General features: G+C 39.3%; 2 protein-coding genes across 2 annotated transcripts in view; one reads left to right on the top strand and one right to left on the bottom strand.

Moving 5' to 3' along the window:
- Positions 1 to 5,882, top strand: part of LOC306755498 (6-phosphofructo-2-kinase/fructose-2,6-bisphosphatase-like) — a gene marked incomplete at its 3' end in the record, with an annotated part of 158,060 nt that extends 152,178 nt beyond the window's left edge. The window contains exons 10-15 of the mRNA XM_079239902.1: positions 384 to 530; positions 609 to 713; positions 1,457 to 1,586; positions 1,728 to 1,790; positions 5,293 to 5,357; positions 5,823 to 5,882. Of these exons, the coding sequence (XP_079096028.1) occupies positions 384 to 530; positions 609 to 713; positions 1,457 to 1,586; positions 1,728 to 1,790; positions 5,293 to 5,357; positions 5,823 to 5,882 (570 nt within the window). The remainder of the gene's footprint in view (positions 1 to 383; positions 531 to 608; positions 714 to 1,456; positions 1,587 to 1,727; positions 1,791 to 5,292; positions 5,358 to 5,822) is intronic.
- An 810-nt stretch (positions 5,883 to 6,692) lies between these two features.
- ndnl2 (necdin-like 2) lies at positions 6,693 to 21,721 on the bottom strand. The gene is made up of 11 exons (XM_079239874.1): positions 21,627 to 21,721; positions 21,384 to 21,483; positions 16,970 to 17,089; positions 16,500 to 16,563; positions 14,757 to 14,836; positions 14,583 to 14,677; positions 12,681 to 12,760; positions 12,551 to 12,593; positions 11,889 to 11,951; positions 6,911 to 7,025; positions 6,693 to 6,829 (listed from the first exon to the last, which is right to left on the bottom strand). Exons 2-11 carry the CDS (start codon positions 21,432 to 21,434, stop codon positions 6,740 to 6,742), a joined length of 801 nt encoding a protein of 266 aa, XP_079096000.1. The 5' UTR covers positions 21,435 to 21,483; positions 21,627 to 21,721; the 3' UTR covers positions 6,693 to 6,739.
- Positions 21,722 to 26,999: the final 5,278 nt, after the last annotated feature.

The raw sequence follows: 26,999 nt of genomic DNA, 5'->3' as shown, positions 1-26,999 counted from the left end.
AACATTAAAGTCTTCTGTAATGGCTTTTTGGGGTTAGGGAAACAGCTTGGTCTTCGTTGGTGTGCTGTTTGGACAAAGAAGCCTAAACCAACAGATAAAACTATAGAAGTGAACTTGTGGTATGTTATCCCAACTAGATCATTTCCCAAACTGACAGAACACTGAATAGTGATAGATGCATCAGCTATGTGATAGCATGACGTTATAGAAGTGTGGTACAAAGGAGAACACAACCCAGAGATAAAGGAGGAGAATGATGGGAACATAGAAACATGTGTTCCAACCCGTCCTGTACCGAACCGGATCTGTTGTAATTTGATGGTTCTGGTTTTGATATGCACCTCTAATGCCTACATGATCAGCGCTGTTTGTTTTTGTGTCAGTTTGCCGGAGCTCTGGGTGAGTACATGCGTGAGCAGTGCATCAGCAAGCTGAAGGTGTGGACGAGCCACATGAAGAGGACCATCCAGACGGCAGAGTTTCTGGGGGTCCAGTACGAGCAGTGGAAGGCCTTAAACGAGATCGACGCCGTGAGAATGAATGGATGTATATTTGGTCTTGAGATTTTGTGAGATTCCTCCATGTTCTCATGCTTTTGTTCTGTTCAGGGGGTGTGTGAGGAGATGACGTATGAGGAGATTCAGGAGAACTTCCCTGAGGAGTTTGCACTGAGGGACCAGGACAAGTACAGATACCGTTATCCTAAAGGAGAGGTGAGACTCAAAGTAAACGTTCATGTGCAGGTGTGTTTTCTTAGGGATGCACAGACACACCAGCCTGATGTTTCTTCACATCATCTATGGCTTTTATTTATCTGCTGGTTCTGTGTTGTGTTGCATTACCTTAGATATTTGAAAGAAAAAAAAGAAAAAAAAAGGCGAAGCAGCCACTGAAAAGCCAGGACTTCCAGATGCAAAAACAGTGATTTCTACATCTTTTCCATCCATATTTTATTCCCAGTAGAACAAAAACAACTTTTTAGAGGCTGAAGCATTTTATCATTTCATGGAGCTCATTCATATGAGCTCGTTGTGAATCTGATGGCAGCAACACATCTGTGAAAAGTTGGAACAGGAACAACAAAAGGCTGGAAAAGGGATTAAAAACAACTGGAGGAGAATTTCACTACTAACTAGATTAACTGGCAACCGGTCAGTAACATGACTGGGTGTCATTACTGTCTCTCAGATGGAAAGATGAAGAGAGCTTCACCAATCTGAGACAAACTGGGTCTGAAACTGATGGATTTAAAGGAAAAAAATCCAGCAGCAATCCAGGACTGTTGAGCAACAAGAACCCTGCATCCAACCAGATGGCAGTGGCAATAAATGATAAAAAATACTGATATCAGACGTTAAACACACGGCGACACACGGCTCCGTTGCACTGACATTGCTTCAGACTTTGCCAACCATCCTGATTAAGCGGTGGACTTCTACACATGGATGTTTTCCAGTCGTACGAGGACCTGGTGCAGCGTTTGGAGCCCGTTATCATGGAGCTGGAGAGGCAGGAAAACGTTTTAGTCATCTGCCACCAAGCTGTGATGAGATGTCTGCTGGCCTACTTCCTGGACAAGAGCGCTGGTGAGAGAAACGCTTTTACTTCCAACAGAAACGGACTTTTCTCCCTGCAGTGAGACTCATCTCTGTTAAAACACAGCAGACGGCGATGAGAACAGAAGCAGCATTTATTAATGAAAGTGTTTCCATCTTCTTATGTCCCAGATGAGCTGCCGTACCTGAAGTGTCCTCTCCACACGGTGCTGAAACTCACCCCGGTCGCTTACGGTCAGTCGCTGCTGGAGTTAGTTTGCTCACATCATGATAACTTCTCCTTCAGCTGTGGTCGACTTGTCTTTTCTTACCATGCAAAGAGACATTTTTTTATTTCGTCTCCATTTTCTTTGGTAAAATGGTCAAATAGATCTGATTATGATTTCATTAGAGCAACTCTGCTAATCCCTTATGTCTTCATAACTAAAGGATCATGTTTGTGTAGATCCTCCGTCAAATGACTGGACTGCTTTTTTTTTTTTTTTTTTTTTAAAACCTTGACCTTTAAAACCCTGCTAGAAATCCGGCGCCACCTTCTCTGATGACATCGTTGTTACTGTCTCAGGAAGGGTAGCATGCAACTGTGGAGTAAATTGTGATGTATAGCTTACCTTTTAGTTTATTTATGGAAGTTTTCCAGACATCTATTTCTCATCCAGGGGGGTTACTATGCAGCCACAACATGTAGCGTTTGTTCAGAGACTCCATATGGTGAATATGTCACACAGTGGTGTGAAGGCTCTTTAAAATACCAGCAAAAAGGGAGTTCCACTGTTAAAAAAAAAAAAAAAAAAAAAAAAAGAGAATGCAAGCCAGGCAGAGTTTGTCCAAAAAAAATAAATGAACTAAAAGTACTAAAAACAATGGTTCAGTAAAAAAATCCCCTAGCCCGACCTGAGCAAGGGCTAAAACCTAAAAAGAAAACTGTTCTTTTCTTGGGAGCCTTTGCCGGTCTCCAATTTTCCAGCAAGGTGATCCGGATGGAGCCAAGAGATGGGGTCTGGAGGGTCTGGAGCTGCACGTCACCTGACACCACTTTACTTAGCTGTTAGCAGGCGTTGCATTGATTTCCTCTTGGCCTGGGTCTGTTCCGAACCATCTCTGGGCCTCTGCCTGTAGTCTTTAGGATAGTCTCTGATACGCCTGGTACCAACAGCACTACAGCTCTGTCCCCGTCTTCTGTGCTTCTTTCTTTACTATCATCCCCCCCCCCCTTCCTTCCTTCCTTCTGTCCATTCAGTCCTTTTAAGGAGTCTTTATCCAATGAGCACACTGGGGGGTGTGGTGTTCTAACTGGGATCAGCTGTCCTCATCATCACCAGGTTTTAGCAATCGCACAATTAAAACATACCTGAGACTAAAACCAAATAAGTTTCACACAACATACATAAAACCCACACTAGTATTAAAAAGTTAAAAGCATGCAAGTCCTCAGGAGTTTTATAAAACCATGGATGATCAAGGATAAAAACTGATGGTAAAAAGTCGCACTTTGACAAATACACACCAGCTGAGTTTACATGGAGCCGAATATGCCAGTTGCAATCGTTTTGAAAGCTCTATTGGACTGAAAATGATCCATGTTGACAGTGAAAAGTGTCCGACTGAAAGGATTTTCATTTGGTTTCACAGTGGTAGTATATTCCTTTTCCCAAACCGATCCTGGTATCATGTCAACACTGAATCAGAAAGTCGTCAGGCTACGTTCTTACAGCGATGCTCTGACTGCACGTAAACACACAACGAGTGACGTTTTAGATCACTTGGAAACAAATTCACCGATCAGCTTCAGAAAGTTTTTAATCCTAACTCTGCCTCTACGTCTTTTCCTCTTTGTTGTTCGTTGTTTGCAGCAGGAGCGCATGAACATCAAGCTGCTCACTGAAAGTTCTGCAACTGTGACGATCAGTTTGTAGACCTCTCCGTCTCTGATAAGCCCTGTGATACGAACATCTTTCTGCATACGTCTGTCAGGACCGTTCTGCTTAAATGTTAGCGCATGTACACACCAGATCAGAATAGTTTAGTTCCCATGGAAACATTCATTTCCTTAAAGGTAGAGTATGTAAGGTTTTCAATATTTTCAAAATAAATTAACTAAAAAATTAACTACAATCATAATTAGATAGTTTTTTAAACATGTAGGTCCCAGTCTGTCCATATTTGATGCATGATTAAATTACAAGTTTAATTAATGACAAAGACCCTTCTTGAATGTTTTCTGACCAGTAAAAAAAAAGTACTTCTTTTCCACCAGTAGGGGGAGTATAAGCCCATTTATTGCAGAGCGGCTCTGAGCTACAGCTCACAAGCGATTCCTGCCCTCATTGGAGCTGGCAAGGAGGGGTGAGGGGTGAGTTTTGCTCATTACTGCCAACCTGTGGTCGTTTGTGGAGGTAGCAGTTTTGTGGTTTTGCTCACGACCTGGTGTTTGCCACCTGGTGGTGGAAAGAATCGCCTTGAAATCTTACATACTCTGCCTTTAATTGCTTGGTCTATCCGCGGGGAAGCAGGGAAGCTGGAGCCTATCTCAGCAATCATCGGGCTGGGATACACCCCGGACAGATCGCCTGTCCGTCACAGTCCCATGGAAACGGCTGCCCTGAAATCTTCAATCGGGATGTTTTCAAAGCAAATTCTGTAAAAGTTTCCATGTAAACTTGACTTCTGAGTGATCCATGATACCATTATTTAGGTCATTTTTATAATATGAAAGATCGCTATCACTTGTGGTGCAGAAGGTGGGAAAATATTTCACCCGTTTTCAGACCCCTGCATCAGCCCCCTGTGTGCTTTAGGGTTGACTAAAGGTTCTTTTACTGGTTTTTAAATGTCTTGGAGGTCCCGGATCTTCTTATCTTTCAGAATTGCCTTTACTGAACGAGCCCTTGCAGACCATGAGATCCTCCAGCACCGGCCCTTTCAGAATTCCCAAAGTTAGAACTCCAACCTACAATGAGGCATCTTTCCAGTATTGTGGCCCCAATCTGTGGAAGAGCCTGCCAGCGGACCTGAGGGCCACAAAGTGTTCATGTTTTTACAGACAGGCTAAGAAGGACCTATTTAATTAGGCTTTTAACTATTTTATTTATTGTTCAGATCAGGGCGAGACCAAACAGAACCTTCATACAAAGAGGTACACATGAGGGGCTCTACAGGGCCACACTCTCTTCACAGCAGTGGTTTCCCACCTTTCTATGAGGACCCCCTTCATGCAAATACTAAAAAGCCGTGGAGCCCGCGTCCCACCCCTTCCTGAATCCATCATTCCTTAGTCACATTTTGGTGCATGTATGCTGTGTTTCTGTCTGTTTATTGCCTCTGATTGCTTTTGTCCAGTTGATTTAACAAGACAAAACTTGAGTGGACACACTTCAACTTGTGTGTGTGTGTGTGTGTATAGTGGTCTTAGTTTTTAAACATAATGGCTCTGAATGGCTCGGGGACCCCCTGTGCTCCGTGGGGGGTCCTGGACCCCTGAATGGGAAACACGACTATGGAGGACAGTAATATCCACATGGCGGTTTGACAGAGGTGTGAAGGAAGCCATTAAACTGGGAGAAAACAATCTCTGAACAGAGGGGGGGACCAGTGCACCCCATCACCTGCCTGACACAGCTGAGATTCTCCTGCAGGACGTTTCACTACCAATCACACGCGTGTTGTTCTGGATTGTCCTCTAAACGTCAGCAGAAGACCATTACTGTGTTTCAGGACATGTTTCCTGTTCCAACAGGCTGTAAAGTGGAATCTGTGTTCCTCAACATTGAAGCAGTGAACACACACAGGGACCGACCAGAGGTATGTCACTCATTTCCAACTTCTAACGCTGTTTCATGCTCACGTGTTCTTTTTTTTTTTTTTAAGATAAATTGGGTTTATTTTGTTATTTAATGCTATAAAAAGTGGTTGTGATGTTTTGTGTGGCACTGCTGCACCGTGTCTGAATGGAGACGGAGGGGTTTCTCCTCATATCCGTGTATTTTCTTCCTATTTGAAGATGGTTCAATCTGTTGGTTTCCTTATATAGGCTATTATGAATTGGCTTTCATTATGTTTTCTTCTCTGTCTGTAAAGCGTTTTGAGATGGCATTGCCGTGATTTGACGCTATATAAATAAAGTTGAATTGAATAGATGTGGAAAAAATGCGGAAGCTTCCCGACCAGATACTCGACAGCGATGAGGGAAAGTGGGTTTTTTTCAGGGACTTATATAGATAGTAAAGGATAAATCTGACAGAAGAGATGTGTGTTGATCTTTTCCAGAACGTGGATGTGGACAGAGACCCAGAAGAGGCCTTGGAGACGGTACCTGAGCACATCTAGACCAGACGAACAGGTTCCAGTTCTGAAGGGATAAAACCACTGAAGGCCCGTTTCTGTACTGTGAATATGAAATAAAGATTCTTTCACTGTGGTTCGTCGTTTCTCTGATTTCTCAGCACTTTAACCATCAATTCATCCATTTTCTTAATCATTTAGTCCAGTCAGGGTCATGGGAAGCTGGAGTCTATCCCAGTAATCACTGGGCGAGAGGCAGGAACATCTGGACATGTCACCGATCCGTTAGTCACATTAACCTCGAGTCATTTCACATCCATCCAGACTTTTATCTGGTCTGACGATAATCTGGAATAATCTGGAACATTTTATTTTTACGTCCTGATACTTCTTTTTTCGCGCAGCCGTCGTTCTACAGGTTGAACCTCAGCAGAGAAGCACAGGAGATCTTCAGGGAAGATGTCAAACAAAAAACATTTGCCAAATGTTCATTGCCTCATGGTGGCAGCTGATTGGCTGGACGTGGTGTCGAAGGACTTCATCATGAAGCTGTCGTTGACATCGAGTATGAAGACTCAACGCGGGCCACGGTGTGTACTAAAGCAAATACCATAAAACAAACAGCAGATACACATCAGAAGCTTAAAATCCTCCAAAGGAAACGGACCAATCAGATTGTTGAATCAACTTCATCAGTCTCCTCTGGGGGATCGGGGATTGAACCACCGGGCTTCCAGCTGCCCTGACTCTGTTTTTCTCTCCAATGACGGACTTCCACTCATGTTTCACCAGAATGAGTTTATTTCTGAACGCGTGACTTTATATCCAAAGTAAAAAAAGACGAATAAAAACAACGGGAAACTTTTACAAATGAGAAGAAATGTCGACGTGACGAGTCGCCGCTATCTCTGGCTGCTGGTGCCGGGCTGCGCCGCCGACGACTGAGCTTCTCGGTACTGCTGAGTCCAGCTCTGAGGCTCCTTGTCGTGAAGCTGAACACAGGCGGAGCAGAAATATTCAGTGTGAACGCGTGAAAAAGCAGTGGCAGGAACATCTACTCTGCTGAGACTTACTTGACCCATGAACTCCACGATCTGGGTTTTTGACACTTCCACGTCGGCACGGTGACCCCAGCGCAGCTCGTACTCCACTGGTTCTGTGTGAGGAATCCGCTGGTACTCCAGGTACCTGCAGACAAAACGTTTATCTATGACCTGCAGTCTGATGGGAAACATGTAGATAATTAGTAGTATTACTATAATACTAGTAGATAACTGTGTAGATAATTAGTAGTATTACTATAATACTAGTAGATAACTGTGTAGATAATTAGTAGTATTACTATAATACTAATAGATAACTGTGCAGATAATTAGTAGTATTACTATAATACTAATAGATAACTGTGTAGATAATTAGTAGTATTACTATAATACTAGTAGATAACTGTAGATAATTAGTAGTATTACTATAATACTAGTAGATAACTGTGTAGATAATTAGTAGTATTACTATAATACTAGTAGATAACTGTGTAGATAATTAGTAGTATTACTATAATACTAATAGATAACTGTGCAGATAATTAGTAGTATTACTATGATACTAGTAGATAACTGTGTAGATAATAGTATTACTATAATACTAGTAGATAACTGTGTAGATAATTAGTAGTATTACTATAATACTAGTAGATAACTGTGTAGATAATTAGTAGTATTACTATAATACTAGTAGATAACTGTGTAGATAATTAGTAGTATTACTATAATACTAGTAGATAACTGTAGATAATTAGTAGTATTGCTATAATACTAGTAGATAACTGTAGATAATTAGTAGTATTACTATAATACTAGTAGATAACTCTAGATAATTAGTAGTATTACTATAATACTAGTAGATAACTGTAGATAATTAGTAGTATTACTATAATACTAGTAGATAACTGTAGATAATTAGTAGTATTACTATAATACTAGTAGATAACTGTGTAGATAATTAGTAGTATTACTATAATACTAGTAGATAACTGTAGATAATCAGTAGTATTACTATAATACTAGTAGATAACTCTGTAGATAATTAGTAGTATTACTATAATACTAGTAGATAACTCTGTAGATAATTAGTAGTATTACTATAATACTAGTAGATAACTGTAGATAATTAGTAGTATTACTATAATACTAGTAGATAACTGTAGATAATTAGTAGTATTACTATAATACTAGTAGATAACTGTGTAGATAATTAGTAGTATTACTATAATACTAGTAGATAACTGTAGATAATCAGTAGTATTACTATAATACTAGTAGATAACTGTGTAGATAATTAGTAGTATTACTATAATACTAGTAGATAACTGTAGATAATCAGTAGTATTACTATAATACTAGTAGATAACTGTGTAGATAATTAGTAGTATTACTATAATACTAGTAGATAACTGTAGATAATTAGTAGTATTACTATAATACTAGTAGATAACTGTAGATAATTAGTAGTATTACTATAATACTAGTAGATAACTGTAGATAATTAGTAGTATTACTATAATACTAGTAGATAACTGTGTAGATAATTAGTAGTATTACTATAATACTAGTAGATAACTGTAGATAATCAGTAGTATTACTATAATACTAGTAGATAACTGTGTAGATAATTAGTAGTATTACTATAATACTAGTAGATAACTGTAGATAATTAGTAGTATTACTATAATACTAGTAGATAACTGTGTAGATAATTAGTAGTATTACTATAATACTAGTAGATAACTGTAGATAATCAGTAGTATTACTATAATACTAGTAGATAACTCTGTAGATAATTAGTAGTATTACTATAATACTAGTAGATAACTCTGTAGATAATTAGTAGTATTACTATAATACTAGTAGATAACTGTAGATAATTAGTAGTATTACTATAATACTAGTAGATAACTGTAGATAATTAGTAGTATTACTATAATACTAGTAGATAACTGTGTAGATAATTAGTAGTATTACTATAATACTAGTAGATAACTGTAGATAATCAGTAGTATTACTATAATACTAGTAGATAACTGTGTAGATAATTAGTAGTACTACTATAATACTAGTAGATAACTGTGTAGATAATTAGTAGTATTACTATAATACTAGTAGATAACTGTGTAGATAATTAGTAGTATTACTATAATACTAGTAGATAACTGTAGATAATTAGTAGTATTACTATAATACTAGTAGATAACTGTGTAGATAATTAGTAGTATTACTATAATACTAGTAGATAACTGTGTAGATAATTAGTAGTATTACTATAATACTAGTAGATAACTGTAGATAATTAGTAGTATTACTATAATACTAGTAGATAACTGTGTAGATAATTAGTAGTATTACTATAATACTAGTAGATAACTGTAGATAATTAGTAGTATTACTATAATACTAGTAGATAACTGTGTAGATAATTAGTAGTATTACTATAATACTAGTAGATAACTGTGTAGATAATTAGTAGTATTACTATAATACTAATAGATAACTGTGCAGATAATTAGTAGTATTACTATGATACTAGTAGATAACTGTGTAGATAATAGTATTACTATAATACTAGTAGATAACTGTGTAGATAATTAGTAGTATTACTATAATACTAGTAGATAACTGTGTAGATAATTAGTAGTATTACTATAATACTAGTAGATAACTGTGTAGATAATTAGTAGTATTACTATAATACTAGTAGATAACTGTAGATAATTAGTAGTATTGCTATAATACTAGTAGATAACTGTAGATAATTAGTAGTATTACTATAATACTAGTAGATAACTCTAGATAATTAGTAGTATTACTATAATACTAGTAGATAACTGTAGATAATTAGTAGTATTACTATAATACTAGTAGATAACTGTAGATAATTAGTAGTATTACTATAATACTAGTAGATAACTGTGTAGATAATTAGTAGTATTACTATAATACTAGTAGATAACTGTAGATAATCAGTAGTATTACTATAATACTAGTAGATAACTCTGTAGATAATTAGTAGTATTACTATAATACTAGTAGATAACTCTGTAGATAATTAGTAGTATTACTATAATACTAGTAGATAACTGTAGATAATTAGTAGTATTACTATAATACTAGTAGATAACTGTAGATAATTAGTAGTATTACTATAATACTAGTAGATAACTGTGTAGATAATTAGTAGTATTACTATAATACTAGTAGATAACTGTAGATAATCAGTAGTATTACTATAATACTAGTAGATAACTGTGTAGATAATTAGTAGTATTACTATAATACTAGTAGATAACTGTAGATAATCAGTAGTATTACTATAATACTAGTAGATAACTGTGTAGATAATTAGTAGTATTACTATAATACTAGTAGATAACTGTAGATAATTAGTAGTATTACTATAATACTAGTAGATAACTGTAGATAATTAGTAGTATTACTATAATACTAGTAGATAACTGTAGATAATTAGTAGTATTACTATAATACTAGTAGATAACTGTGTAGATAATTAGTAGTATTACTATAATACTAGTAGATAACTGTAGATAATCAGTAGTATTACTATAATACTAGTAGATAACTGTGTAGATAATTAGTAGTATTACTATAATACTAGTAGATAACTGTAGATAATTAGTAGTATTACTATAATACTAGTAGATAACTGTGTAGATAATTAGTAGTATTACTATAATACTAGTAGATAACTGTAGATAATCAGTAGTATTACTATAATACTAGTAGATAACTCTGTAGATAATTAGTAGTATTACTATAATACTAGTAGATAACTCTGTAGATAATTAGTAGTATTACTATAATACTAGTAGATAACTGTAGATAATTAGTAGTATTACTATAATACTAGTAGATAACTGTAGATAATTAGTAGTATTACTATAATACTAGTAGATAACTGTGTAGATAATTAGTAGTATTACTATAATACTAGTAGATAACTGTAGATAATCAGTAGTATTACTATAATACTAGTAGATAACTGTGTAGATAATTAGTAGTACTACTATAATACTAGTAGATAACTGTGTAGATAATTAGTAGTATTACTATAATACTAGTAGATAACTGTGTAGATAATTAGTAGTATTACTATAATACTAGTAGATAACTGTAGATAATTAGTAGTATTACTATAATACTAGTAGATAACTGTGTAGATAATTAGTAGTATTACTATAATACTAGTAGATAACTGTGTAGATAATTAGTAGTATTACTATAATACTAGTAGATAACTGTAGATAATTAGTAGTATTACTATAATACTAGTAGATAACTGTGTAGATAATTAGTAGTATTACTATAATACTAGTAGATAACTGTAGATAATTAGTAGTATTACTATAATACTAGTAGATAACTGTGTAGATAATTAGTAGTATTACTATAATACTAGTAGATAACTGTGTAGATAATTAGTAGTATTACTATAATACTAGTAGATAACTGTGTAGATAATTAGTAGTATTACTATAATACTAGTAGATAACTGTGTAGATAATTAGTATTACTATAATACTAGTAGATAACTGTGTAGATAATTAGTAGTATTACTATAATACTAGTAGATAACTGTAGATAATTAGTAGTATTACTATAATACTAGTAGATAACCAGTTATAACAGTGTAGATAAGAAAGATTAATCCCAGGGTCTATTAGAAGATAAAAACTGAGTCTGGTTCAGACGGGAACATGTGTGAGTGTGTGTGAGTGTGTTGGCCAGCCGCCCACTGCAGACGCTGGCCGTTTCCACTCTGTTGCTCTGTGGTGTGGTATAAACCCGAGTCTATGGTCTGACAGACTCCGGCTCTGAACACACCAGTACAACCTGAGCTGGGATCGAACCTGCGACCTTCTGAGTCGCCGTAAGACCAGCCACTGCTCCGTTCTGCCACTTCGCCACACTGAAGCACCAAAGCCACGGTGACGTCACCTCTGACAGGCGTTTCAGGCGACTGACGGGACTTCGTTCTTACCGCTGTCGCACAAACTCGTCTGTCACGACTTTCTTCACGTCACCGAACTCCTCGTGCTTCTCTCTGCAGGCGTTTCACCAGAAACAAGAAAAGAAAAAACAGAGGTTTTCACCAGTAAAGGTCAGTTCTGCTCCATGCAGACGGACAGACGCTGCTCCACGCCTCCTGTTGCTGAAGTCTGTCACATAGTTTGGTTTCAAGGTGCTTTGGCCGAAGCAAACAGAGCGAAACCACCAGAAACCACGGCGGCAGCACCGAGCTGCATGTCGGGAAGCGAAAGGAACAAACCAGAGAAGAAGAGGAGGAGCAGGAAGAAGAAAGGGACAACAACTGCAGCGACAGCGGGAGCTTTTGAAGAAAGTGAGTATGTGTGTGTCTGAGATGTTACCGCCGGCAACCAGCGTCTAAACCTGACGCCAGTGTAGAAGCCATGCTGAACTCAGCACCGCCTTCTAGTGGATGAACTGGCAACCATGGCAACATGACAGACATGGAAGTCTGAGGGCACTGGCGTGCAGCGGATGGCGTGCAGCGGACGGCGTGCAGCGGACGGCGTGACGGCGAAGCTTGAAGCGCATGTAATTATTTATAAACACGTTGCAGGACTCGTGGGACTTATTGCTGAGCTGATTAAACACACAACACGGCGCAGGCCGCCTCACCCGGGGTCCACACGCAGTTTCTTCAGCGTGTTCCAGATGACGTCTGTAACACCAACAAACAAAACGAAGATTCAGGATAAACGAAGATTCAGACTCCCGCCTGAAGAGAAGATCCAGGAGGAAGACTCACTCTCTCTGACGACGCCGCCCTTCATGAAAATCACACTGAGGATGACAAACAGCAGACCCATCTTTGGACTGGTGGGACACCTGTACAGAGAAATAAGATCTTTTATTTCCCTTTTGGTCTGAATAACAACAGACTCACAGCCTGACCTCACTAACAAACCCCACCCCCCCACCCCCCCAGAACAGAGTTGATCTTAGTCTCTACAGTAAAGCTGAGACTACCTGGGAACCAGCAAAGTCGTGTCTGATGAGGAACTCTGCTGCAGCGGAAGGTAAAAAGTCAAGTTGAGCAGTTTCCTCGGTGTTACCAGGTAAATATGTCAGGAAGCCATCAGCTGATGATGATGATGATGATGGACATCTCTATGAATGGTCAGTCAGCAGATTCCAGGGATAGACCCCACACCCCCCCAGAAACACCACGAGGATCCAGAAAGACGTGAAGCCCGACGCGGTTTATGATGACAGGAGAGAATACCCCGCTATAAACCCCCTTCATCTCCATGGAAACCAGCAGGACCTTCTTATTTCAAACTAATCCAGTCACAGAAGATGCATCAGCAAAGTCTTTTTAGAGGTGAAACAACATTTTCACAGCAACAGGAAACCATGACAGACTGGAAGCATGGAAGAAGACACAAGACAAGATGAATGGGAAGCAGCTTGTTTAAAAACCTATAAACAACCAATCCATACAGGACTAAGACTGCGGTATAAAGGGGACAATGAGAACGTACATCGCACCTGAACAACTGAATCAGTGGTCCCCCCAGCACATTGGACGCCTGATTTAAATGCTCAAAGCATAAAGGTTCTTTATGTCATTGTCTGTGGACTTGTGCCATGCTGAAGACATGCTGGCAGGAAGTAACGGACAGTATTACAGTGCATGTACCATGTGATGCAAAACTCTGTGTACTGGGCGTATATCCCAGTAATCTTAACTATTCAGTATTATTTGACTTTTGTCTCCTACAAGTAAAAAGTGTCATTGCTCTGATGTGGAGAAAAACACCAAAAACAACAAGAATGTGGATGAAGGAGACGGCATCTACTGGAAAAACTGACTCACATCGTCAAAGGGAAGCCAGAAGAGTTCGACAAGGTTTGGAGACCTCTGGTAAAATACCCTAAATATAATAAAAATTCCTAATTGAATAAAATTAATGGGCTACACCCTTCTCACTCTTTTTTTTTTCCTTTCTTATTTTATTATTTTGCCTGTTGTGCATATGTTCATTTATTCCTTATAGCCAGTTGTCTTATGTTGGATTATTGTACTTCTGTAACGATGCATTCATACAGAACGGCCGTTTCTAACTGAAAATGTTCATAAAAATATCTGAAATAAAAGGAAAACATGATTGTTTTAGTTTTAGTCCCACAGTGATGAGACGGACGTCTTCGCCGTCTGCAGAGTTTCTGCAGCAACATGGCGCCTTGTGGTTCGCTGAAGAGGAGACATGGCCAGAAGCTCTAAGGTGCACGGTGATGTTCTCATGTTTTGTTCCATTCCCAGTGTTCCCACTACAAGGACTGGGCCGTGGTGCGCTGCCACAGCTATCTGGTTCATGCCACGGCGTCAAAACGCTGAATATTCATGAGCAGACTTTCCAGTAAAGATATTAAACGTGATGCTGCCAAAACCACACGAAGTTGGCGCCAGTCAGCACCACCTGCTGTCCATGTGACCCCCCCCCACCCATACGGCCTCTTGTACAGGGGGGGTTTGGCAAGAAGAGGTTTAAAGAAGTGTGTTTTCCATGGTTTGAGCTCTGGGATGTCTAGAAGTCACAGAGTGACCAACAGTCTTATCGTGTTGCTGCAGGACGACAACTGAGACCCGTCAAAAGCAGACCTGGTGGTCTGAAGGCGTCCCCGCAGAACTGCAGACCATACTCACTCTACTGGCGGGGGTCTGTCAGCTGTGTCCAAATTATTGACCAGTATGTACACGTGATTTTTGGAGTCAATTTCCACCAGCTTCAAGCCGAACACCTGGTGAAAAGATCCAACAGAGAGAAGACGTTTTACTTCCAGCCGATTGGAGCCGCTGATCTTCTCTGACTGAACAAACCTGGTGAAACGTTCGCGTCGCCCTCTTTATGATCTCAGGATAGATGTTTCTGTACTCTTTCACCACGTGTTTCACAAGGTCTGACAACATAAACAAGTCGTTTAGTTCACAAGTCCAGCCAGACTCCTGTCAGCAGAAATCAGCCGACGCCGGATGAATGTCTGGTGTCTCCATTACTGACTAAAGCTCGTTCCATCCTCCACGAGAAGCCAGAACTTTCTTCTTGTTCTCGAGGCTCCGAGAAGAAAATGACGTCATTTTGTTCTCGCGGACGCGTTTGAAGACAGTTCTCGACACATCGGGCCGGCAGAACTTTTTTCTTGCGGGGATCCGAGAAGTATCGTGTGATTGGTCGGACATGTGAGGTGGGCGTGGTTAACACAGAGAAAGCAGGAAGCGGAGTCGCTGCTTCCATGTTTATACTGTTGCAGGTAAAACGGATTGTTTTGTTAAAACAGCTGATCGAGGTGGTGAGAAAATACCAACATTCGGACCCAGCCGTGTGCACGACCCGCCCTGCCGCGGACGAAGCTGCTCGTTAAATATGAAACTAGAAACTCGGAGAGCGGAAACCTCCGCAAAGCACAATGTTAAAGTGGAACTACAATGTGCATTTCAGGCTAATTTATTTTTATTTCTGAGACCAGAAGGGCTGGGATTGATCGAGTTATTGTCACAAATGGCTTTATTTACTTCAGACCGACCCTCTCCGTAGGCTGTCAGATCAGCCTGCGGGCAAAACGAGTGGATTGAGACTCTTCCGCATTAAGCCCCGCCTCCCGCCACTGCGCTACATCGGGAGCGCGCACCGCAGCTGCTTTGGCCGTCATTGTAACATCTCATAAACACAAGGATTAGGCTGATATGAACTCAATAAAAAAACAAAATACAATGTCAACACATAGCATACAGCCCTACATGTTGGAACCTGAATCAGACCCTGAAAACGAAGTGGAAAACAGCAACCCACAGCAACGAATGCAGCAGGATGTCTCTCTTTGGTAAACTCACCAGCCATCGTTGGAAATAACTTTATCCCACGTTTTCCACCCGCCTGATGTATTTGTACATGCCCTTGTTAACCAGTAGAAGGTAACCAATCACCGAACCTTATCCCCCGGGACGTCACAAGGATTTCCAAGTAGAAAAAAACTCTCTAAAACGATGCGTTTTTTCGTCGCCATGGAAACCAAACGGAGAGAGTGCTGGAACTCAAACTCAAACTCAAACATGCGTTTAGGTGACAAAAAACGGTGGCGTTCACATGTCTGATGAGGATTCAACACTGTAACACTGTAGAAAGCTCAGAAAACTCCAAATACCAGAATAACACTCCTTTAAAGAATCCTTTTAAAACATTCCTGGATCCAAACGGAGATCCGGATCACCACCAAAATGTAATCATTTTCCCATTTCCAACAACTCTTGAGATGTTTATAAAAATCTGTCCGTAACATTTTGAGTTATCTTGAGCACAAAGACGCCGGGGAAAACATGACCTGGCGGAGGTAACAACCGGGTTCATTGCACATAAAGCAGACATCGCCCCCCCGCAGTGACCCCTCCCCGCTGCAGACCTGCTTCTCCTGGAGGATGGATGGACCCGACCAAAAAGAAGTTTTTTCTTGTTCTTGCAGCCTTGAGAAGCAAGAACTCAGTTCTCAGTTCTTGCTTCTCGTGGAGGATGGAACAAGCTAAAGATTCCTCAGTGTTCTCTGTGATGGTGCTGTTTCACCACCGTACCTGCTCTGCGAACGGGAATCTTCTTCTGGTCTTTAACCAGGAAGTACTGCACCACCTCCGCAGTCTGCAGGACAGACGGGGTGCCGGCGAGACATCAAAGACACAAAGCAAGTTTTAAAATTAAAACTCTTCATTCTTATTATTTTATAATAAATATTCATGAAAAGAGTGAATACCAGAAGGAAAAGTTCTGCGTTAGTATGGCTCTGCTATGAACTGTCTTTAAAAAGAAATGAAATGTTTTTCATCTTTAAACACATTTTTTACAACCAGAGACTGTCGGGTTTAATGTTTACGTTGGTGTGCAAATTATTTTAACCCTGAAATTCTCCTTGTAAACATCTTTTTACAGCATAAAGTCATGTTAAGATCTAAACGACAAAAGTTGCAGACCATCTAAAAACTGGCCGAGGCCTCCTGGGTGGAAGTGTGTGTGTGTGTGTGTGTGTGTGTGTGTGCCAGTTTGTCACCTTTTGGTCGACCTGTGCAGTTGTGAATTTCTCCAGCCCCTTCTGGACCTGTGTCGTGCTTGGCTGGGTGAAGGTCACATCATCATCCTCCTCTTGGGTCATGAAGGAGCTGGACTGCCTCTAAAAGGAACAAACGTGGACAAAGTGTTCAGAGACGGATCACCACAATCCTACAGTTGTCATGAGGTCCAAACCGAACAACGTTCAACCAAACATGGAGGCTGTAAACGCCTACATGGAAATAAAATTACCTTCACATCATCAGTTACATTTGTCTTAAAAACTGAAAAGGTTTATTAATGCACAGCATTGCAGCAAGCAAATCTTGACAGATTTTAAGGATTTTATTAAAATCCTCAAACTGAACCACGTACAGTTGTACGGAAGAGTATTAGGGCCACTGAATAAAAAAAAAAATGTAATTCTGAGAAAAAAAGTCAGAATTCTGACTTTAATCTCAGAATTCTGAGATTTTTTTTAACACCAAAAAGAATAATGTATTAGGTCTGTGCCTTCTGCTAACAAGGAACTGGATTGTGGTCAGTGCTCAACTACAGGAGAGCAAGGGAGGTCTGAAAATGTCCGATGTTCGTGATTTTCTTCAAGACAGAGGTGTTTCTGAGGACCAGATATCGTATTTAGAGGAGCAAAAGGTGAGTAAAACAGACATTTACTGGTTGCTTTATGAGTTCTGTACATTAAATGTGTGGAGCGATCCGATTAAGCTAGCTTGCACGATGTCATTAGCTAATCATTTGCGAACGTAACGTTAACCCAACAAGTGAACCCGTTTGTCGGATAATTTCAATATATATTACAGCAACATTATATTGTCTTCACTGTTTATCTTCATACAATTATATGGACTCCTCTGGGGACTGGTTAACTGGTTCGACCACATCGACCATACAAGGCTGCTACTCATTGTTTACGTACACAACACACATCAGACAACCTCAAATGCATGATATAATGTTATTGTGGCAGTTTGTGTTAGGAGTGTTTGAGAGACATCCCAACAAAAATCGTCGGTGTTATTTATTTATTTATTAATTGAACTGTATTATATTGCCCTGCGATGGACTGGCGACCTCTCCAGGGTGTTCCCTGCCCCTCGCCCGAAGGCTGCAGGGATAGGCTCCAGTTTCCCCGCGACATTTACTTGGGATTAAGCGGGTTCAAAAAATCAATGAATGAATTAATGTATTATATCGCACACTGTCCCTGAAAAAATAATGCGAATGAATGAATGAACTTTCAAGAACTTATGAGCATACGCGCCTGTATTAGTTATTCATAAACGCTGGTGTAATTTGTTTTCTGACTTTGATCCGTGTGATATTAAAAGAGATTACTTACATTTACCACACGGAGTAAGTCATTATAAGTTAAGGTGCTGTCAACTTTATCCATTTTAGATCTGTGTATCCTTTTGCAGGAAAACGCTAAAATAATTCATTTAGAATTGTTTCTGCTGTTGTGAAAGTACAACAGTACTGTACTGTATTACTGCACATCAGAAAACATTTTTTGGGACTACTGCATGCACAGCTTTTGTTTGTGAAACTATGAGGATTCAGATTCTTATTCACCAGCAAGCAAACTAACCACCTGAAATAGGAGGATTTTCTGGAAGTAACAGTCGCATTTGTGTGTATACACAAGCCTTTCATAGAAGAATTATATGTTGTACTGAAAATCAGTGTCTTTGTTTTGTCTTTTTGCAGATTGACAGCGGTATTATTCTGCTGATGGATGATGCAGCCCTGGCGAACTATATCCCATCCTATGGAGACCGTATTGCCCTCTTCAACTTTTGCAAGAGTAAAAAGCCTGTGTCAAAACGAAAGCAAGGGCTGTTAGATAAACTACGTGAGAAAATGAAACTCGGAAAGGACAGTTTAAGGGAAGATACATCAATAAGAGAGACAAGTACAACACATTAAAAAAAGTAAAAGTCAGTAAGAAATGTGGAGATAGGATGGATTCACAATGATGGAAAATTTATCAAACAGGTCAGGGAAAAGCAGGGTGGTGGCACCAGAAAAACAAAACTGTCAACTGATGCTGGATTAGAAGATTTACTTCAGGAGGGACAGAAACTGTTTTTTCCTGATGGAATGTCCACCAAAGGATCGGTTTTGGATTTTGAGTTTCAGGTGTGGGACTTTAAACAGAACTGCCTTTCAGATGAAAGACTATAGGCACCATGTATGAGGCTGCAAAGATGACGATGTTAAGATTTTACATTGCAACCAAGGCAAAAGAAAAGGATGAAAATGCCAGTGACTTATCTGATGTGATCCTTGTTTCAGCAACCAGTGGCAGTGAAGTCAGTGTAGCAGAACAACAAACCGGAGATGTCATGAATGACACAGATCAGCTCCAGCCTTCTCCTGAAACATCCATTGCTTCTGGAACTATTACATTCGGCCCAGTTCACAGCGTTGAAGAAGACATAGAGGACACACGGCTCTTTGAGGGTTTTGTTATTCCTGTCAGTCTAGGTCCCCCAGATGACGTGATAACAATAACTGTTCATCATGGGAACACTTTCGAAGACATGATAACTGCCTTCTCTGATGCAGAGATTTTGTACAAAGCACTGAATATGAAACGCATGCTTCCAGACAACACAGAAGAAGCAGGTAGTGGATCTGGGGTAGTAAGAGATGTTCTCAGCTGCTTCTGGCAGGAATTCTATGAGAGATGCACACTTGGTGCAACTGTCAAAGTGCCTTTCATACGCCATGATTTCTCTGCAGAAAAGTGGAAGGCAATTGCCAGAGTCCTTTTGAAAGGTTACTTTGAGTGTCAGTATTTGCCAAACAAACTTGCTCTGCCCTTCCTTGAGCAGGTGTTTTTCAATTGCATCTACAGTGACCTTAAAGCGCATTTCCTGCAGTTTGTGAGCAGTCAGGAACGTGAAGTTTTGCAGCAAGCAATGAGTGATTTCTCAAAAGTTGATCATGATGATCTTCTGGAAATTCTTGATGGCTATGGCTGTAGAAAGAAGATCACAGCCGAGAGTTTTACAACAATCCTGGATGAAATCGCACACAAAGAGCTTGTCCAAAAAACGATGTTTGTGATTAACTCCTGGAGGGAAATCACCATGCATCATCTCTCCATCACTCCACATCATCTGAAAAAGTTGCTGTCTGAGATTAAAGTCAGAATTCTGACTTTTTTCTAAGAATAATTTTTTTTATTCAGTGGCCCTAATACTCTCCCGTACAGTTGTGCTCATATTTATTGATAACCTTTTATTAAAGAAGGAAAAAAACAGCTGTCTGTAAAATAAGATGAAATTGACCAAAGTAATAAATAAAAATTTCATGAAAATCATTACATTATTTTCTAATTCTGGTTCAATAGAAATATTTTTATTAAAAAAGCAAACAAATAAGATAATTTTATTACATATTAAATCACTCATAAACTAATATATTGTTGAACAATCCTTTAATGTTTCCGCTCCAGTCAGGTGTTTTCTGTTCCTCTCAGTCAGACTTCTGCACCTGTTGACAGGTATTTGGGCTGACTCTTCTCACCCTGGACATGGACCATTTGAGCCACTTCCCTCTGGCAGAAGGTTACGGTCCATTCAGACCAGAACCTCTCGCCCCTCTGCCGTCAGACTCATGAACGAAGTCATGTCACATCACTTCATCCATTGCACTGCTAATTTGCACAGTTGTTTGGATGCTGCTGTTCATACTGTACATATCTGCATGTCTACGTACAAAATTGCTTTTACTTTTACTATATATTTTTAACAAAAAAAAAGTATGTATATATGTTAATTTCTCTGCATGCCCTTACCTTATTTGTAAAATAGCTGTATTTCTACTTTTATTTTATTATTCAGTGTTTTTTTTTTTTTATTGTTATTCTTATTATTCAGCACCTTATCACTGAAACAAGTTCCTAGTCTGTGAATTGTTCAAAGACAATGGCAATCAATATCTTTCTGATTCTGATTTTGTCCCACTGTTCAACAGAAAAGTGCTCTAATTTATCCAGGACCCATTTGTTTGTTTGTTTGTTTTTTTCTTTCTTTAACTCAATTAAATGAAAAAACTGTGTCTTATATTACTAAATGATATTTTTTTTTCACATTTTTATTCATTGTTTCGTTTTTTAAGTCTCCAGTTATTTGAGTATTCAGCCTTTTCTTTAATAAAAAGGGTATGAATACATATGAGCACAACTTCTCTGCCAATCAGAATGAGAACTGCACATATCCATGTAAATATGTTTTTTATTAATGCAGCTTTAGTTACAGATTAATGAAAACACATCCAGCTGAATAAACGACAAGTCATAGTTTTGTACAATAAGTGGATTTCTGTAAAACCCTTAGTGTTCATGTTGGCGGATGACTGAACCAGGTTTGCAGATTTTTACTTACTTTGCTCTGAGAAGAGCTCTGAGAGCCGGACGGCCTTTTTCTTTGACTCATGTGGACACAGAAAAACTGTCAAACAGACGGAAGATGAGCTTCTGTGCGGCTAAAAAAGACAAAAACAAAACAAAACAAAACAACATCAACTGGAAGCAGCGTGGAGGCGTTATAAATGTACACAAATTAACTGCAAAACACCGCAGATCAAACTTAATCATAACCGGAAAACAAAAGACAACATGTTTTTACCGGCGAGTTGCCACCAATCTGGAAAAGGTTTATTTATAATAATTATCTCCAAAAGAAAACTAAGCGCCAATTTCAGTTCAGCTTCAGCTTCCGTTGAAGACGTAGAATGTCTGCGTCGACTTCTAAACCGGCGTGAAGTGGCGCTACCGCCACCTACTGTCGCGGGGTGGAACGGCAATATTTAGTTATTACTTTTTAAATTGTATTTTTCATTTTCCATTCAGTATTATGGACATATGTATATATAAGTGGGTGTGTATGTGCGCTTATGTACATCCAAATGTATTTAGGTTTTGTTTTTGGTTTTTTAAACTTTATTTAAAGAAATTGTTTAACAATATGTTGCATCTTATCTTCTATAAGTCTGTTGTGGAGAGTGCAGTCAGCTTTGCAGCATCTGCTGGGGTAGTAGCATCAGAACCAGAGACTTGAAGAGAATCAACAAACTGTTCAAGAAAGCTGGTTCTGTGCTTGGAGTAACTCTGGACCCGCTGGAGCTGATTTCCTAAGAAGAATGCTGCACAATCTGATGAAGATGATGGAGGATTCTTCACACCCTCTCCACAACACAGTGAAGAAACAACAAAGTGTGTTCAGTGAGAGGCTTCTTTAGGTCCGATGTAAGACTGAAAAATACAAAAGACCATTCCTGCCAGCAGCCAGCAGCCTCCAGAACAAGACCTGCTCAAATGAATTATTATATACTACAATATTGAATTTCCCTTTGGGGATTAATAAAGTATTTTTCATTTAATTTAATAACAATACAGCTTGTAAAAGGTGTTAAGCTTTCCAGGTACATATAATGCAACTGAGCAGTAAAACTGTAACATAAGAAGGAAGGAAAGACAAAAAAAAAAAAAAAAAAACAAAACACAAAAACAAAACAAACGAGCTAGCACTGTTGCAAAATAAGGTTTTCAAATATATGTGGATAGGTATGTATATCTAATATATACATTCCTTATTTGTATGTAGGTTGTTCTGTTTCTCATTCTTTCTTTTTCTCCTTCTCTCTCTCTCTTTCTCTCTACGAGGTGTATTTGTGTTTTCTCTTCTTTTCGATTCTCTTTCTGTCCCTCTTCGGTCCTCTCCGGTCCGGTCCAGCAGTACAAACTTTGTAATACAAACATTTATGCAATAAATAGAAAATAAATAGAATAAATATAAAAATAAAAGAAGAATCCAGAATATCAAGGGGAGCATTGTATCTATGATGCTTCTGTTGGCACAGTAAATTTGCCCAGCAGAATACAGCCTCCAGAAAATCATTCTGCTGATTAAATGCTGGACAAAACAAAAAAAATAAAATAAAATGTATTATTAAACAACATGTACAGCATCAAGTGCGCAAAAGACTTTTGTTTTACTTAAAACAAAATCTTTTAAAACACAAACAGAAGGTAGAAGAAAATAAAAAAAAAATCCCTTGCATATTCTGAGCTTTTCCATTGTTCATGTATTAATTTCAACTTGCAGGACAAAAAAGATAAAACTGTTCAATAACTTTCATCATTCTGTTGGCATAAATGAACATTTATTTGAAAAATTACAAGGTTAAATGTTAGTTTCTAAACTCTCTATAAGATAAATACATGAACAAACAAATATCTATATGAAGAGAGAAAACCATGTTTGAAACAACAATCAATAAAGAACGGCTTCATGGTGCACATGTCAACCTCAAAGGAAAATACTCTAGTTGTTGACTGGGTGTACTACAGATACAAATACATACGTTTCTTTAACTTTAGGAGGAATGAGTGAGTACAAATAAAAAAGAGGATTTTTTTCTTTAATATTTACAAAGCATGATATGAAAATCCCCAAAACCCTTTGTTTAAAAATAAGAAATACTAGCCTGTTTGTTTATTTATTATCCACCAAATTGCCATTAGCACCAGCTGAGGAAAGTAGCTGTGACCTGAAGGTACAACTCTGAATGGTGCAATAAAAGGGATAAAAACAACTTCACAGGTGTTGGCAGGTTATATTCTGAATGTAGAAATATGCAACTTTTCAGAAAATCCTCAAAAAGAAAATATTCCCACCTTGTTAAAAGTTTTGTTTGGAATGTGATACGAAAGAGATAGAAGAGAAATCCATCCAATCATTTCACTCTGGAAGCAGTTTGGCCTTTAAACTCCCTTTGAAATAATCTTTAATCAACTGTGACTTTTGTAAAAAATGTCTCCTGTTTTTCCAAATAAACTTGAATAAACATCTGGCAGACAAAAACAAGGAATGATAAGAATAATGAGCCTTGATAAGCCTTCATATGTCCCGTAAAAAGAAATCTGATCCCCGTCAGCCACAGCTCATGTTTTCATGAAGCGAGTTATTAACAGAGTTTCATCATTATAAAAATAAATAATTAGCTGGATAAAAAGGTTTCTGTTTCCTTTTAAACATGTTTCTTTTTACATAATTTCTAATTTATCTGCGAGTTCAGTTAAATCTGACTGAAGATTAAAAACAGAAACTTAATGGAATAAATGACAAACAGAAAAATCATCTCAGGCTGCTGGATGTTTATTAGGCTGAATGCATCTTTAGGTTTTGTCCCTGTTGAGGAAAAAATGAGCGGTTTGGATGACTTGAGAAAAAGATTAACAAGGTTTATTGGAATAAGACAAACAAACAAACAGGGGAATTAAAGAAAAACAAAGCAGCTCTGGTTGATCAGAAGAAGACGTCAATGGTTGTCAGAAATCTGTTGTTTCCTTGAACACCAGACATATCATTTTATCCAGGCCTTGTAGCAGAGACTGTCTGGCACCTTCCATCAGACAAAGTCCATCTCTACATGTTCAGCAGGTTTAAAATTCCCCCAAATAAACAACATATATGATGCTCTACGTCTGTTTTTGTGACTTGAAGGACATCGCAGATGCTTTACGTCAGGCAGACGGATTACACAAATAATTGTGGACAAAGTGTCCTGCTAAGAAGACACTCAGATCTAACTGACCTCGAACATCAGGAAGGAGAAGCATTTTAACATGAGCTGTGAGAAATATTATGTGACGTTAATGTATCAAAGGTAACACATGAGATTAAAATACAACATATGAAATTAATAGATGTAAGAATAAATTTCCACCACACCATTTAAAATTCCCCTATTTTCACCTGCAACAGGTGATCTGTGATGATAACTTGTACTGGAGACTTGCTGATGCTTTTCTGTTGCAGCATCATCGGCTACTGGGGGAAATGATGGGTTCAAAGATAAGCAGCATCTGCTACTGATCAGAAGTAAGTCTGTCTTTATGACTGTGGGAACGGGAAACTTCATTCTCATCTTCTTTATTGTTACAAAGTTGGAAAAGAGACTGAATACATGTTTATTTGTCACGTCCCACCAGTGAGACGCCTGGTACTGCGAGCAGGTCCAGCTGAATAGCATCCATCTTTAGTGGATCAGTACATCAACTGTGACACAAATAAATGGCATCATGTTGGAATGTGTGTCACATGAAACTGTGCACCTGTTTGGTTGGGGTTGAGGGTGGGGGGTGGGGGTCTGCCTCTACCTCAAATTAAGCAAATAGATGATGATGCTTCAGCTGCAACAAGTTATATGACCTCATCTGATGCAAAGAGCGGCTTCCTGTGGAAAGATGCACGCCGTGGTTTGAGGAAAGAAGGTTCTGATGGTTGGCGTCATGCAGGGAAAATGTCTCAGGACAAAGAAGCCGAGACGACCACAGCTGAGCTACCACTGTCCAACGCATTATTAAAACCAGGAAGGCTGGTGGGAAACCGTCGTGTTCCAGCAAGACGTGTGGTCAGAAAAGATGTCCTGAATTCTGCTGGTCAGTGAAACGTTTGGTGAAATCAAACTGAGCAGCAGTAGAACTCAGGACGGTGTTTAACACTGTAGTAGGAACATTTCCACCTGAACAATGTGAAGGAACTGAAAGGACTGAACAGCTGTGGAGCCTGAAGAAAACCAGTGATCAGTGAGGAGAACTGGAGACAAAGGAAGCATGAAGATCTGGTTCTGGTTCACTACACTTCCTATGATGTCCTCTGGAGTTTGTCCCAGGAGACAGAGACAGAGAGGCAGGGTACACCCTGGAAAGGTCGCCAGTCCATTGCAGGGCGCTTGTGTTGTTCTTACTCTCATATGTAAGTCGCTTTGGAGAAAATCATCTGAAATCATCTGCTGAATGACAATAGAATAGAATAGAATAGAATAGAATAGAATAGAATAGAATAGGTCTGCGTTCAGGTCTAGACCCAGCAACATTAAATGTCCAAAGCATAATGACAGCTGATACCTGAATATATGGATGAGCAGGTCCAGTCACGTCTCAGGTTTCTCATTAACAAACATCACTACGAACATTTAAACAGTAACACTTTAGTCTTTGGTTGAACAAGAGAGGATATGATTTATTTTCTCATCGTTATAATATTTGAAAAAGTTTTGTGATTAATGATAGAATACTTTATACAATCAAATCAAAATATAATTTCATCTTAATATTAACATTTTGATAAATTTTAATGTATTCATTAAAGCCCCCTCCCTGAGCCGTCACCTTATCGTGGTGGAGGGGTTTGTGTGTACCTAAGATCCTAGCAGCTATGTTGTCGGGGGCTTTATGCCCCTGGTAGGGTCACCCATGGCAAACAGATGTCTAGGGGAGGGACCAGACTAAGTACGGCTCAAAGACTTCTATGATGAATACAACCATGGGCAGAAATGTTCCCTTGCCGCGGGTCACAGGGGCCCCCCTCTGGAGCCAGGCCTGGGGGTGGGGCACGAGAGAGAGAGTCTGGTGGCTGGGCCTTTGCCCGTAGAGCCCGATCGGGCTTAGCTAGAAAGGGTTACATGGGTCCCACCTCCCGTGGGCCCACCATCTGCGGGAGGAGCCGTAGGGGTCGGGTGCAGTGTGAGCTGGGTGGCAGCAAGGGGCGGGGACCCTGGGGGTCCAATCCCTGGCTGCAGAAACTGGCTCTAGGAACGTGGAATGTCACCTCTCTGGTGGGGAAGGAGCCTGAGCTTGTGCGCGAGGTTGAGCGGTTCCGGCTAGATATAGTTGGACTCACCTCGACGCATGGCTTGGGCTCTGGAACCAGTACCCTCGAGAGGGGCTGGACCTTCTTCCACTTTGGAGTTGCTCATGGTGAGAGGCGCTGAGCAGGTGTGGGCATTATCATCAGTCCCCAGCTTGGTGCCTGCACATTGGGGTTTACCCCAGTGGACAAAAGGGTAGTTTCTCTCCACCTTCAGGTGGGGGGACGGGTCCTGACTGTTGTCTGTGCTTATGCACCGAACAGCAGTTCCCACCCTTTCTGGAGTTCTTGGAGGGAGTGCTGGAGGGTGCTCCTTCTGGGGACTCCATTGTTCTGCTGGGGGAC

This window comes from Telmatherina bonti (assembly GCF_933228915.1).
Source record: "Telmatherina bonti genome assembly, chromosome: 4".
NCBI classification, from domain to species: domain Eukaryota; kingdom Metazoa; phylum Chordata; class Actinopteri; order Atheriniformes; family Telmatherinidae; genus Telmatherina; species Telmatherina bonti.
Note: the sequence above shows the minus strand (reverse complement) of the source record. Positions and strands in the feature narration are given on the sequence as shown.

Bases quoted from the DNA above. Each gene is read 5' to 3' on its own strand.
- ndnl2 (XM_079239874.1), bottom strand. From the start codon at position 21,434: ATGAGTCAAAGAAAAAGGCCGTCCGGCTCTCAGAGCTCTTCTCAGAGC. The intron at 16,564-16,969 runs GTGACAAACTGG...TCTGTCCTGCAG, and splicing joins CTGCACAGGTCGACCAAAAG to ACTGCGGAGGTGGTGCAGTA. The intron at 6,830-6,910 runs GTAAGTCTCAGC...GCCTGTGTTCAG, and splicing joins TCGTGGAGTTCATGGGTCAA to CTTCACGACAAGGAGCCTCA.